General features: G+C 40.4%; 1 protein-coding gene across 2 annotated transcripts; it reads left to right on the plus strand.

The window, feature by feature from the left end:
- Positions 1–850: 850 nt before the first annotated feature.
- On the plus strand, positions 851–14,034 carry rhoaa (ras homolog gene family, member Aa). Of its 2 annotated transcripts, none has more exons than XM_080014795.1 (5): positions 851–907; positions 4,781–4,936; positions 11,260–11,380; positions 11,463–11,593; positions 13,790–14,032. In XM_080014795.1, exons 2-5 carry the CDS (start codon positions 4,781–4,783, stop codon positions 13,961–13,963), a joined length of 582 nt encoding a protein of 193 aa, XP_079870921.1. In that variant the 5' UTR covers positions 851–907; the 3' UTR covers positions 13,964–14,032. The 2 variants fall into 2 exon arrangements, with proteins under 2 accessions (XP_079870921.1, XP_079870922.1); XM_080014796.1 differs by having other exon boundaries at positions 880–922; positions 13,790–14,034.
- Positions 14,035–14,809: the final 775 nt, after the last annotated feature.

The following is a 14,809-nucleotide window of genomic DNA, read 5'->3' on the forward strand; positions in this document are numbered from 1 at the left end:
AAGTTAGGTTCCCTATTCAACTTAATGCTGACGTGAACAGCTGATGCACACCGCCTGTTTTCATGGCGCATTCAAATTCCTCAAATTATTTTGGCCTCTTTTTTCTAAACGCAGACCTAAAACCATGTCTAGATCTGTACTTATAGGAGTCAAACTACTGTACTTCTTATACCTTGCAGTATTTATTGTTACACAAATGTTGTTGTTACACTAATCTCTGTCGCAATGTAGCTTGAATGTTATTCCCCCTTGTAAGTCGCTTTGGATAAAAGCGTCTGCTAAATGACTAAATGTAAATGTAGATGTAAACTTCTAGCTGTCAAACCGGACTAGATCATAATATGATATATCAATATTGCATTTCTAACACAGTTTCTGATTTGTGAAAGTATTATTCTATTCGTGAAAACAGGAACAATGTGGATGTTACTGTATTGCTTCCATACTGGTCACATAAAACCAGGTATATTTCAAAAACGACTGTACCTACAGCTGTCAAACCTGGACTAAATTATAATATGAAGCCCATATCGCATTTATATCGCAGTTTCTGATTTGTGAAAGTATTATTCTATTTGTGGAAAACAGGAACAATGCAGATTTGACTTTTTTCCACGCTGACCCTTCAGGGCCGGGTATTTTTAAAATAACAGTGATCTCCAAATTGGGACGCAAAACGACGAAGACCCTATTTACTTCCGGTTTCTGTACGAAAACGTGCTTCGGATAGGCCAGTTTGGTTTTCGGTCGATTTGCTCAACGGACCGTCACTCACAATTTAACGGTCTGCCATTGGCTCCAATTCGACGCCACGGGGCGGGACGTTATCGCCGTGGCATCGACGGGGGCGGGGTTTGAAGGGTCGGGCAGGAAAAGAAAAGGAGGGCGAGGACTCAAACGAGAAACGGTACGGAAAATAACGGTATAAACGTTCTCTTAACGCACAACTCCTCCGGTTTACCCGCCACGAATAGGGTCCCGGCTAAACGACGCGAATAAATGATGACTAAAGATTTTTCTCGTTTATTTTGACCTGATATGAGGCCCCGCTGAGCCGACAAACTACGAAGCTAACGTTGAGCAGGACGGAAAGGGAACTCGACAGACAACGTCTGTTCATGTTATGAATATACAGTATGATTCATATTATGAATATAAATATTCACACCTTCTGATTTCCGTACCGATGAGAGGGCGGATGGATTGGTAAGACGCACCCGTTGTCAAAATAAGCTTTCTTGTAGTTTCTTTGTAAAAAGACTTCGTTTGGGACACAGTTTTATTCAGTATATATGGTACACGAGGGCGGGTACTAATACACGTTCCAAAGTAAAACATTCTTTACTCTCTTCATTTGAAAAAAGTTAACTTGCTGCCACTTCTAATACAAAGTACAAAATTTCATTGGATAAACAGATTTTCTTATAACATTACAGGCGCCATTTTGTGATGATAATAATAATAAAAAAAAGAAAATATCTGCATTGTGTGTTACATAGCCTACATCAACATAATGCCTACCTGCAGTGGCTTTACCACGGTGTATGCCCAACTCAGGACTATCTTCAGAAGGATAGTATAGGTCACACTTGCCGACCAATGCTTACAGACAGCAAGCTTGAATAACACATATATTTGATATATGTATATAATAACAGCGCCTTGTCCATGCACCAATTCCTACCATGCACAGCTAGCCTAAATCTTGCCAATGCAGTGGGCTGATTTGCATAGCTAGCCCAATGCTGCATTCTATTGAAATTTGGAAATCGTTAATTGTGAGCTAATAGAAGAATCTTGATTTGTCACATACACCACAATACATGTACTTATAGCGACACACACTTACGGCCGGTAAAAATTAGGTCTCTGCTTTTGACCCATCCTGGCTTGTCCTTGTTCTGGGGGGCAGCCAGGAGCAGTGGGCAGCATACAGCGATACGCCCAGGGACCAGTTACCTGCTAGGTCCATCGCTGGTCAGACGACGTTCTGCATGTTTTTGGAGGGGGTCCTTACTGATGTTACAAGGAGGAAACCCTATGTGAGCACAGGGAGAACATGCAAACTCCACACAGAAAGGACCCTAATCGGGAGATAACCTGCTGGAGCACGGTGCCAACAGCGCCACAGGTGCGAATAAAACCCAGGACCTTCTTGCTGTGAGGCAGCAGTGCAATGCACTGCAACAATTTGTTAAGCTAGGGTCACATCATGTGATTTTTCAAGGCTGATTTGGCAATGATTTGGGATCTGGGTATTCAGAGTTAGTCGCGCTGTAGAATCATAGCTGTCATCGATATGTATGTGAGTGAACGACTCAAATCGCTATCTATACATTTTCAATCGGCTAGGTCACGATTCAGTCAAACATGTTTGATTTTATCTGGGCTAGCATTTCCAAAATCCTTTGTGTGTCAGCCTCAAATCACAATGGCAATTTTCAACAGCCATTGAAATCGTGCGCTTGCACGATGGTGAAGCCGAAGAGAGCAGCAAGCGGCCGAGTGTGGAGTTCTTAAATACTTCTCTTGAGGGTCTAATTAGTGTATATTGTCAGCACTGCAAGTTTGCACGATCACTGTAGCGACCTTTATGGAATCCATGTTTGTTTTGGTGTCAAAATATTGCAATATATTTGGCCTCTTGCAGGAAGATACATTCTTGCGCATGTTGGAGTACCACAAAACTCTGTCTGTTCTCCGTTTTTACATTTGTGCTCCTCAAGTATAGCAGTTATGTGTGTGCGCTAGGCTTGGCCAAATTTAGTAGTAAATTGTCAATGGGCGATTGATTCCATCAAGCGCGATTGACATTGATGACACACTATTATTATTTATTTTTTTATCCGAGCATTGAAACAGTGTAAGTGCTGTTACCGTGTTCTGAAACTGGAGCGGAGATGGAGAGAGTTAGCGAAACCGGGGGCAGAGGCTCTCGCCCTCTCCGCTCAGAGCTGTCGAATAACCACTTGTGATCAGATCTCACTTCCTCGCTCTATATGCAAACCATGTGATTATAATGTTGCAATATATGATATAATCTCAGAGGGGGATTTATTTTTTTTCCCTAGTTTCTTATTTGTATATGGAAAATGAAAAATGTAAACCTAGACAGCAGTGTGCGCGCGCAACACCGGCTCCCAACTCCTGTGCGTGTCTTTTTATTTTAGATCTATTTATTTTCATTTGTGTCCTACATGTATGAAACAACATTTTTAAACAAAACTGAGTTAAGGGACTGTCCTGTTCCTAAAAAAAACCTTTGCGTCCCCACTGTCCCGTGCCATGTCACGCAGGTCTCCTCGTTGCTATGGGACTTAATTTAGTAAAAACTGGATGTTTTGTGTAAATACTTTATTTCTAAATAATAAATCCTGCACTTCTGGAATGGAGAGACCGCATTTGCCCTATTTCATTCTATGCATTCCCAGTACATGCAGCGTGTAAAGCGGGCAAGGCCTTAACCCTGAAGATATAAAGGCTGCAGGAATGAAATTAGAATAGAATTAGAATATTTTAAAAATTGACATTATTTGAATGCTGAAAATTCAATTTGCCGTTACATTGTGTATTTATTTATTTATTTTTTGATAAATAATTGATTATAAGTGTTTTGGCTAATGTTAGCGAATCAATTCACATGTGATGAGAAATTAAGTTCAATATAAGTTAATCCAGTTTGTTGCACAGTGAACAAACAGAGAGAAATATTCCCGCTGTGCGAAGTCTGTGTCAGCGGAGGCGCACCGGTGGGTCTCCCTCTCCCCTGGTGTTTCACTGTGTGTACACAGGAGAGCGATGAAAGTGGGAAATAAACCCGACCATCACAGACAGAATGTATTCTAGTGCAGAGGTTCCCAGCCACCAACTTGCGGACCGTGCTGGGCCACGGGGCATTAAATTAAAGTAAATTAAATACGTCTAGAGTTAGTATTTGCTTTGTTTGGAGAAAGATCGCTTTGATCGGAGCTGCGGAACTGTGGACAACACGCACCCCCTACTAAATTTGAGCATTAAAAATTTGAATATATTTGAATATTAAAAATAATAAAGCATACAAATTTGAATGGGATTATAGAGAAATATTTGCAGCCTTACAAGATATGTCATTCAAATGTTAGCCCCATGCCTTCAGACCCCAATTCAGTCAAAGGTTGAGATACAACGTGGATTTATTTATGGGGTTGTCCTCGAAATATAAACTCACTTCCATAGACTTTATATACTAGTGATTAACCACAGGTATACTGATAACACTGAGTTTTACTTCCTCGAAGTAAAACCACATCAGTGTTGTAGAACTTTTGAATGCTGAACATGAGCTCTACTGGTTGAAAATGAATCAATCGAATGATGTGTATTTACGGAACTTGTTTACCTTTCTGAAGTCCTTTAATTCATCCTTGGTCTACTTTCAGTTTGAATACAGGACGAATGGTATGTAAAATCTCACACCAGGAACAAATCATGCAGAGTATGGGAAGTTTCCCTCTGGGATTAATAAGGTCTTATTTTAATGTCCATTTGAAACAACCATATTTCAGATGTCCAGATCAACTTTTTGTCCCCAAAGCAAGTTAGAATCTCTGAAACCTTCAGTTCAAACTACTGACTGTCTTGATGTACACCAATGTTGAAAAGAAGAACGGCAGTAATCTTGGGGTTACACCTCCAAGCTTTGTTTCTATATAGGTCTTCAACCCGACTACCACAAGGGGCAATCCTATGAATCTGTAAACCTTTTTCTTACACTTTTTTTACATGTACCATTTCCTTTCAGATGGCTGCAATTCGTAAGAAGCTAGTGATAGTTGGAGATGGTGCTTGTGGAAAGACCTGCCTCCTCATAGTCTTCAGCAAGGATCAGTTCCCCGAGGTGTACGTGCCAACAGTGTTTGAAAATTATGTAGCGGATATCGAAGTGGACTGTAAGCAGGTAAGCTAGTTTACTTGTAAACTTTTGAAAAGTACAAAATACTCTCCTCTGCATCAGTCTAATGACGGAAGATTGAACATGCTTTTGAAGTTGTTTGTTTTTTAAGGGATTCATTTGTTTCAATTGTTTTGGGATTGACTTTGTTTCAATTGTTTGACTGGTCAAATGTAATATTGGAACCAACCTAATTAAAAACTGAGCAGGCAGTTTTAAACATATATAGGACTGGTTGTCCATAGAAGTAACTCACAGAAGCTCTCAGCATTCCTTGGGGTGTGACATTGCACAAACCTCCCTTCATCTGATTCCACCACTCTCTGCCCATCATGGCTATAGTTGACATGGAAGCCATTATTTCCCCAAGCAGGACATTTTTGAAAGAGGGACTTGTACAAACCTTGGATTTTCATTAGCATTCGGCATACTGATGAGATCGGCTAATGTGATGGGGTCCTATCGTTTAACCTTTTATTGAATATACAGCTGCATGAAAACAAAACTCAACAACGACCACAAGGAAATTCTGTTAATGGGCAGGTCCAACCAAGCAACAGTCCTGTCCCAAATGGTGCGATACAAATCAATATACCATTGAATCCCCACTCTGTTCACTTCACATATGTTGCGTAGTGGTGGAATTTCACTTGGAAGCCCCAAAAATATACTACATCTCCATACTCCATCCAAACCTGGCAATAACTTTGGCTATTTTCAGACCCAACAGTTCTGGGGACTCCTGAAGGGAACTAGGAACTGTGGAGGAGAACTAAAGAGAACTAAATACCTTCAAGGGCTTTTTTTCTGGTTGCATTCTCACCGCTAGTAGGAACGCTGACATGACGCTGCAATAACATAAGCCAATGGGGTTGCAGCACAAGTTCGTGTTCCTTGTTGTATTTAGTATAAATCTGTTTCTGAACAAATTTGAGGCGAGAAGTAAGATTAGATTAGATCAGAAGATGTAATTTAAAAGTTTGCTCTGACTTTCGTAAGGTAAGGGCTTGCATTGGGACACCAAAGGGATTTTTTTTGTTTCATTAAATTAACATTGGAAAATAAGATAAATTAAATAAATACATCTACAATAAAAATACAATTTTTATTGTTATTAGATTTTTTTTTTTATTGTCACAGAGTATATGTGGGCTGGTCCCTACCGAGCGATGCGGCTCAAATAGACCGGACTGTCCTCAGTACGCCGGAGGCGAGGTGACAGTGGACTTATGTCTGGACCAATCACTGTGCACTCTTGTGCCGATAAGTCCCTGCCCTGAATTCGGAGCAGAAGTTCTTATAACTATGAAATAGTTCCTGAGATGTGAAAACACCTATTGTAAAACCGTACCCTAAAACCACAGTCAGAGGTTGTCAGAGATGCATATAACCACATTGTGAGTGTAATGTAAATACACGATCAGCTGCAACATTAAAATCACTGACAGGTGAAGTGAAAAACATTGATCTTCTTTTTACAATGGCACCTGTCAAGGGGTGGGGTATATTAGGCAGCAAGTGAACAATCAGTTCTTGAAGTTGATGTGTTGGAAAGCAGAAAAAATGGGCAAACATAAGGATCTGGGTGATTTTGACAAGGGTCAAATTGTGATGGCTAGACAACTGGGTCAGAGCATCTCCAAAACGGCAGATCTAGTACCTACCAAAAGTGGTCCAAGGAAGGACAACTGGTGAACCCGTGACAGGGTCATGGGCGTCCAAGGCTCATTGATGTGCGTGGGGAGTGAAGGCTAGCCCTGTCTGGTCCGATCCCACAGAAGAGCTACTGTAGCACAAATTGCTGAAAAAGTTAATGTTGGCTATGATGAAAGGTGTCAAAATACACAGTGCATCCCAGCTTGCTGCGAATGGGGCTTCATAGCTGCAGACCGGTCAGAGTGCCCATGCTGATCCATGTCCACTGCCGAAATCGCCTGCAATGTGTCAGAACTGGACCATGGACTAATGGTAGAAGGTGGCCTGGTCTAATGAATCATGTTTTCTTTTAAATCATGTGGATGGCCGGATACGTGTGCATCGTTTACCTGGAGAAGAGATGGCCCCAGGATGCACTATGAGAAGAAGGCAAGCCGGCAGTGGCAGTAGGCAATGTTCTGCTGGGAAACTTTGGGTCCTGCCATTCTTGTAGATGTTACTTTGACACATACCACCTACCTAAACATTGTTGCAGACCAAATACACCCCTTCATGGCAACGGTATTCCCCGGTGGCAGTGGCCTCTTTCAGCAGGATAATGTGCCCTGCCACACTCCAAAAATTGTTCAGGAATGGTTTGAGGAACATGATAAAGAGTTCAAGGTGTTGACTTGGCCTCCAAATTCCCCAGGTCTCCATCAGATGGTGCATCTGTGGAATGTGCTGGAACAACAAGCCCGATCCATGGGGGCCCCACTTCAGAACTTATAGGACTTAAAGGGGTCCTATTATGCTTTTCCTTATTTTCTGTATGTATGTATGTATGTATGTATGTATGTATGTATGTATGTATGTATGTATGTAGTTACATGTTATATGTTGGATGTTCATATTATACATGGCCAAAGTGTCAAATTATGAGGTAAATTAATGACAAAATAATCACTGTGAACCAAACGCTGAGGCTTCCAACCGCTCTGAAGGCTCGGCTGTTTTTTCTACTTTGCAAAGTAGAAAAAACTGAGCCGACGTCAGATTGTCACAGATTTCCTTTTATGGTAATCTGCTGCATCAGATCTGTTGTGCGTTTCTCCAAACAAAAGTAATTTGAAAATAGTGTTTTTATTGTAGATGTATTTATTTTATTTTATTTATATTTTTTTCTGATGTTTACATATTAAAAAAATCCCTACGTTCGAGATCCCCGAGGCGGTGTCCAGCAGAAGACACTGCACCGTTTCATTGCTGGAGAACAGCAATGAAAGTCAAAACAAAGTATAACTGACCTGCACAAGTCTTTTAAAAGGAAGAGGAATTAATACCATTCGTCCGTGGCCAAACTGCAGACGAGGTAAATGTAAGTATTTGCTGAGTGTATGTCCACTTGAGGTTTTTGATTTTGTGACGTTTCCATAATTAAATTAAACTAAAAAGCCCCAAGCCAAGCCGTATCCCGCGCTGCTCCAGCCTCTACACTAGTTGAACAAACTTTTAAATTTGGCCTTGTAGATCTAATATGAGTGAAGATTCAGCAACTGGATTGCTTATTTCCCACCTCAAATTTGTTTAGAAACCTATTCTGGTGGACAGATAAGGTGAAATCAGTGAATGTTTACAGAGGGTATGCTTCTCCGCACGCTTCCAGAAGTTGGCCAATCAGAAGAAAATGGGCTTTTAGGAAGTGGGGCCTGAAATAGATAGTAACATGAACATTACAGTAAAATGGCTCGTTTCAGCAGAGGCTGAATTTAGGGGCTGCATAAAGGGCCAATATAAGATAAATAATGTATTTTTTTTAACTATGAATCATGCAAAACCAGTCTAGTGGAGTCTCAGAACAATAATATAGAGAGTGGAAAATAGCATAATAGGTCCCCTTTAAAGGATCTGCTGCTAGCTTCTTGTTGCCAGACATCACAGGACACCTTAAAGGTGGAGGTACACTTCAGGAATTAGAAGTTTTTGACCAAAAAGACGTGTTCAGAACAAGATAAGAACAAATTGACGCGGTGATCTGGGTTTTTGCTGTGTTCCCTGCACAAGCCCCTGAGGCAAACTTTTATCTTTCGTCTTTTTCGTTCTGAGAGCTCCCCTTGTCGTGATTGGTCCAAATGCTGTTGGGTCATGGCAGGGGACAGACCTCCCTTTCCGGGTAATTCAACCTCCTTCTTTTCCCGGGTCAACAAGCTTTCTAGAGCCGCAACATTTGAAGCATGTTTAAATATACCGTATCTCCTGAAATTTAAACCCATACTCAAATACAAAACGGCAAACAACGCTGAATCTGTGTGTGTGTTTTTTTCTCCAGTGCTGCACCGCACCGCGCATCCCGTGTGGTTCCTGTGCTGGTTTTACTGTCTTTTTATATTAGATCTATTATTTTAGTTAGTTTCTACTTATTTTAAATCAAGGAACGTTCTGCCTTGCATCAGGACAGTGGATTGCGTAATGTGAGAGCGATATCTGGCCTACTGTGCGTCCTGGCTGTTCCCGTGTCTCCGAAACAAAAAAATGCCAGTTTATTTATTTATTTAATTTGAGGAGCACGGCACCCAGTTGGCAGTTGAGGTAAATAACAGCCCCGGTCACAATTTCATGAAATATGGGTACTGTCAATCAATGACATTGGGTTTAATTTCACTATTTCTTCATTTTAATGTAAAGCAAAACCACTGCCAACTCCTCTCGCTGTCACTTTCGTGTTCCTTTCCCCGCAGAGTTCTTATTGAGTATCCTGCAGACAATGTTCTGGGACATGGTTCTTACGTCTTTTGTTCTTGCGTCTTTTAAAGTGTACCTACAATTTCAGCACTCTTGTGGAGTCCATGCCTCAACATGTCAGAGTTGTTTTGGTAGCACAAGGGGGACCTACACAACATTAGGCAGGTGGTTTTAATGTTTTGGCTGATCAGTGTGTATGAATAACCGCATTCAACAACCGCACCAGTCAACTGCGTAAGCGAAGCGCATTCATAAAGAAAAACTCAACTTATTAAAGACCAGATACCATGTCCCGTCAAATGATTCAGTTGAGAAGGAATTTGATGACTTATATTGCAACCACATTATAACTCATTTCAAGTTACCAAATAGCTACAGACAAAACACCTTAACTGGGCTTACAGGAAAATCCAACAGCACAATTATTTGTTATTTAGGGAAAGAAGCAGATTCAATTTAAATTCACTCCAATGATTTGTAGAATAGCCATTAAAAAGTATATATAGCATATACAGGAGAGCCACATTAACTTCGTATACGATTACAATGATTGAACTGTATATCATTTACAACTGTATAACACATGGCCCCTATTTTCAGCCAGTCGCGTTTACAAATGATTATGTTGGTGTTACCGTTTGAGGGAAAGGCAGAGACCAACTTTACACCAATGAATAGATTATCCTTACATTCTAAATTGTAATTTAACAAGGAAGCTATGATGCTCAACTTGGGTTGTCAGTACCCCAATGTTGTGTCTATGATTGCAAATTCATGTTTTTTTAATGAATAAAATCAAATATGCAACCAAAAGAAAACCTTAAAGGGGTCCTATTATGGAACTCTTTCTGGAATTATTATACTCACTTTTTCAGTGCTTGTGGGCATACATTTGGGCCTACTAACACCTAAATTGTGAAATAGGACAACTCAGTCAGTTTTTTGTGAGCTGTCTATTTCAGAAAAGATGTGAAACAACCCATTCAGATCTGCAGCCTTTATCTACCTTATTAAGGGCTTCAGCATAATTATAACCACCGCCCATTTCAGTAACTCCACCCATGGCTGGAGAATAACAAGTGCCACTGGGAACTGCTCTGTTGGCTTACAGAACAGCACAAATCTTTTGGAAAAAAAGAGCAATTAATACCAACTGTCAGTGAACTGCAGGCGATGGAAATGTAAATATTTAAAAAAATAACTTTACTATGTTTCTTCAAAAAGAACAAAAAAAAGTATGCGGTAGATAGACTGTAGGCTGCAGCACATGATCCACTGTGTTTCTCAGAAACAAAACCAATAAAAAGAGTATGTTTTTATTGTCGATGTATTTATTTTATTTTACAACGTTTTGTGAATTCAACAAAAAAGCCATGTTCGGTGTCCCGTGCGGTGCAGCCGGCAGTGCAACAGTGTCCTTGTGTGACGAAAGTAAGGCCTTACGGAACAAACTTTTAAATGAGGCCTTGTAGATCTAATTTGAGTGTAGATTCAGCAATTTGGTTGCTTATTTCTCACCTCAAATTTGTTCAGAGACAGATTTTGGTGGACTGACAAGGTGAATACAACGGAAGCCAGAAGTAAAGCTCAAACTCCATTGGCTCACAGAACCTGGAACTTGTGCTCAAACCCCATTGGCTCGCAGAACTAAGTGGGCTCAGGAAGGGGGTGCTACCCCACGGAAACAGCCCACCCTGGAACAGAATGGTTAAAAGGCATGTTAGAATGCTTAATCTGAGTGGTATTTTCAGCAAAAAACTTCAAAAATGTGTTTTGGGGACCTCAGAGACATTATCTTTTTTTTTTTTTAAGATTATTATTATTGTCTTTTTAATTATTATTTAAAAAGATTTCATTATCTTCATTCTTAACTGTTCTGTATATGAGTCAAATTCCTTGTATGTGGAAGTGTACTTGGCCAATAAAACCCGATTCTGATTTTAATCCCACAGGTGGAACTGGCTCTCTGGGACACGGCTGGTCAGGAGGACTACGACAGACTAAGGCCTCTCTCCTATCCAGACACTGATGTCATCCTAATGTGCTTTTCCATCGACAGCCCAGATAGTTTAGGTATAAATCGAATTTTAACAGTTTATTTATTTTTTTCATGTGATGGCTAAATGTTGAAAATGTGCTCCCGTGTTTTCTACAGAAAACATCCCCGAGAAATGGACCCCGGAGGTCAAGCACTTTTGCCCCAACGTCCCCATCATTCTCGTGGGAAACAAGAAGGACCTACGGAATGATGAGCACACACGTCGGGAGTTGGCTAAGATGAAACAGGTTCGTACTGCTGTCCCTCACTGAAATATATATATATATTTTTTTTAATAAGGGCTTCAAAACATAGGTGTTTTTGTTCAGACCAGGTCACAGAGTTACAGAATCTATGGTTATTTTCATGAAATACTGCAGTGGACTTCCTGTTTTAATGGTTAATGGAAATGAGGGATGACCTCTTTCAGATAAAACAAGTGGTAGACATGAATATGTACTTGGTTGAAAAACTAGTTGAATTTTTCAAACATCTTTTGTTGGCTGAACTCTAGTACACATTGCAATGGTTTGAAATTTACTGTTGGCACACACCGTTTGAGTATGACATTGTTGAAAAATCCTAAATCCACTTAATCTACAACTTGTATAGCAACCTGTGGATTGTAATTTTACACACATTGCATCGTGTTTTCATAAGCTGTATATACGAGAACCCAGAACAACAATCCATTAACTACTACTACTAACAAGTGATCATTCAACCAATAGTAGCCCCCCCCCCCCCCCCCCCCTTTTTATTTTAAGCCAATCATCAATGGAGTCACATTGGCAACACAACGCCTACATTTTACTGTTGTAGTATATCTGTTTGTAGTCTCTGTTGTAGTAGTAGTGGTAGACTAGTATCGGGGATACAAACTGCCACTTTTGGATCACAACTTTGCCTGTGCTTTTGCAAACTCTGCGTGTTGATTACGCACATTTTAGTATTTTTAGAGCTTATTGTGCGTAATCACCGGGTGTCATGACATTTCACTGCATATACGTATGTATGACCGTATGTATGTGACAAATAATCTCTTGAACTTGCTTGAATGGCTTGAACCACTTTTTCACTTAGTCGCATTATTTCTAGCTCAGATAGAAAATTAAACTGCCTACCTTGCTGTTCTGCACAAGAAATTGCTCTAGGGATCAGTGTTTCCATTATCCAGTAATTGCTGGTTTTTGATCGGGAAAATCTGTTGAAGTCAGATATTTAAATCTCTCCAGTCATTGAAAATAATTCCCTCCCAGCACAATCTGAATTAGTGCTGGCCAATAAAACAATAACGACAATTATTGCCATATTTTTTTCCCCAATGTCAAAATAAAAAAGACTCAATCATTTCGATAAATTCTGCAGATCTGTTCATTTCCGCATTCTGCAAGTTGCAACAGAAAGCCAATCAGTTTGAATAATCTAAAACTGACCTTTCACCTCTAACCAATCGTGTTTGTCAATATAGAAATAAGCCCCGCCCCACAGGTTGCGCTTGTAAATACAGTACACCTGGAGTGGACACAGGGTGGCAGCTTCAAAAACTCGGAGGAATAGCAGAAAAATTATGTATCGTTGACAACAGGGCCACATACATCCATAGTTGGGCATGTTTTTTTTCTTTTGGGGGGGGGATATTTAAGTTAGACCCAAAGCACAATATCCATTGTGTTGTAAAATATGTAGGTGAGAACACCACAAACTTTATTATTTATTCAGACCTACTTGCCATATTTATTTTGTTTTTGATTTAATTGGAATTGTATTCAAGTGAAATGTTAAATAAAGCAGCTGCACATACTTATTGTTCACAAACAGGAATTATTTGATTTCATAAGTAATATTTATTTACTTCTAAAATGCCGTTAACTGACAGGACTTATTTTATTGTGAATATTCAATAAAAAATATTATGACTACTTGCCTTCATGATTTCATTTTTATAGCCTGCCTATTGATTGTTTTTAAGCTTAATAAACAGATAATATTTGACCGGTATTTCTCCTATTTGTCCGGGATATTGAAATTTCCAAGGACACGTGGACCGGCACCAAAAATTTTTTTAACGGAAACCCCCTACAGTTTACAAGAAATGATTTTAAATATTTTGCGACGTAAATAGTTCTGTAAGCTATTGATAAGAGTATAAAGCATGCTGACTGAATATTGCTGCTGATCCCCCAGAAGGTGAAGTTACAGCTCTTCCTGAAGACTTGATCCATGCCGTTGCTTGTTACATTTTATTAAAGGTTATCTATTTTTCAAATCAGGCCTTAAAATGTTGGTTCCTGTCATTTATACTCGGTTTATAGCACAACCTCACTGATAGCTTTACTATTGAGAGACTACAACTCCACCAATCTGCTGCAACTTCTCACTGTGTTTAAATGCAGTCTAAAAGGCAAATCTGAGTCATGGAATCCGTCTCTCTGCTCAAACAGGAACCAGTGAAGCCCGAGGAGGGACGGGACATGGCCAACCGTATCAACGCCTTTGGTTATCTGGAGTGCTCAGCCAAGACGAAGGACGGTGTGAGAGAAGTGTTTGAGATGGCCACCAGGGCGGCACTGCAGGCCAAGAAACGAGGCAAAAAGAGTGGCTGCCTTCTGCTATAGAGAGCCTGGGATCCGCGGGTGTGGGGGGGGGATATGTTCTCCGGCTACCCTCCCAACTACGCGGGCATGGTGTGAGGGTCACACTAGGATCGGGGGGGGGGGGGGGGGGGGGGCGGGCGAAGTGAATCAACCAGGCCAAAGGAAATAAGAGATGGGAGTTTGTTTTTGTTTTCGCGAAAAACGAACACGCTGAGGGCCGAGATGGATGGCACCTTGTTTCAAGCGAAAGCCATCACGCAGTTAAGTTTTTTTAATTAGGTCCTCACCTGAGAGAAGGTTGACTTAAAAAAAAAAAAACCTGAAAAACATATACTCCACTTAAAGTAAATCTTGCAGAGCACCCTTTCAATAGAGCTGCCCGTTCTCTAAAACCATGGCCTTAATGGGCATAATTGCATCCAAGATGACGCAGACTCGGCCATCTTTCCTCAGTGACCGCCGCAGCTTGCGGTGGGTCTATCTGTACTCTTCTTTCATTTACCGTCCCGTCATTCCCCAGGCGTCTTTACACTTTCTTTGTTTCCCCCCTATGGACAGACAGACTGACCTATTATCCCATGGGCCAGCTCTTCTCTTTACGAAGCCTTGGTGCAATTTTAAAAGAGCTCATTTGATACAAAGTGACTTGATTTATTTAAAAATAACTCAATTTTTATTTTCCTCTGACGATAAAAGCTACAATTGCATACTTGGATATCGAGACTAACAGATTTTTATATGTGCTTTTTTTGTGTATTAATTTTAGTTTTTAGTTGACCTGAGGGTGGCATCTGTGAGCCATAATGAAACAACTCTTTGTGGACTGTCAAAAGCATGGAATTGAAAATTTGATACTTGGCGAATTCG

Source organism: Zeus faber, assembly GCF_960531495.2.
Source record: "Zeus faber genome assembly, chromosome: 15".
Classification (NCBI taxonomy): domain Eukaryota; kingdom Metazoa; phylum Chordata; class Actinopteri; order Zeiformes; family Zeidae; genus Zeus; species Zeus faber.

What these genes read in the sequence shown, in the direction of transcription:
- rhoaa (XM_080014795.1), top strand. Translation starts at nt 4,781, where the DNA reads ATGGCTGCAATTCGTAAGAAGCTAGTGATAGTTGGAGATGGTGCTTGT. An exon ending in TCGAAGTGGACTGTAAGCAG is followed by an intron (nt 4,937 to 11,259) that starts GTAAGCTAGTTT and finishes TTAATCCCACAG; the next exon opens with GTGGAACTGGCTCTCTGGGA. An exon ending in CGACAGCCCAGATAGTTTAG is followed by an intron (nt 11,381 to 11,462) that starts GTATAAATCGAA and finishes TGTTTTCTACAG; the next exon opens with AAAACATCCCCGAGAAATGG.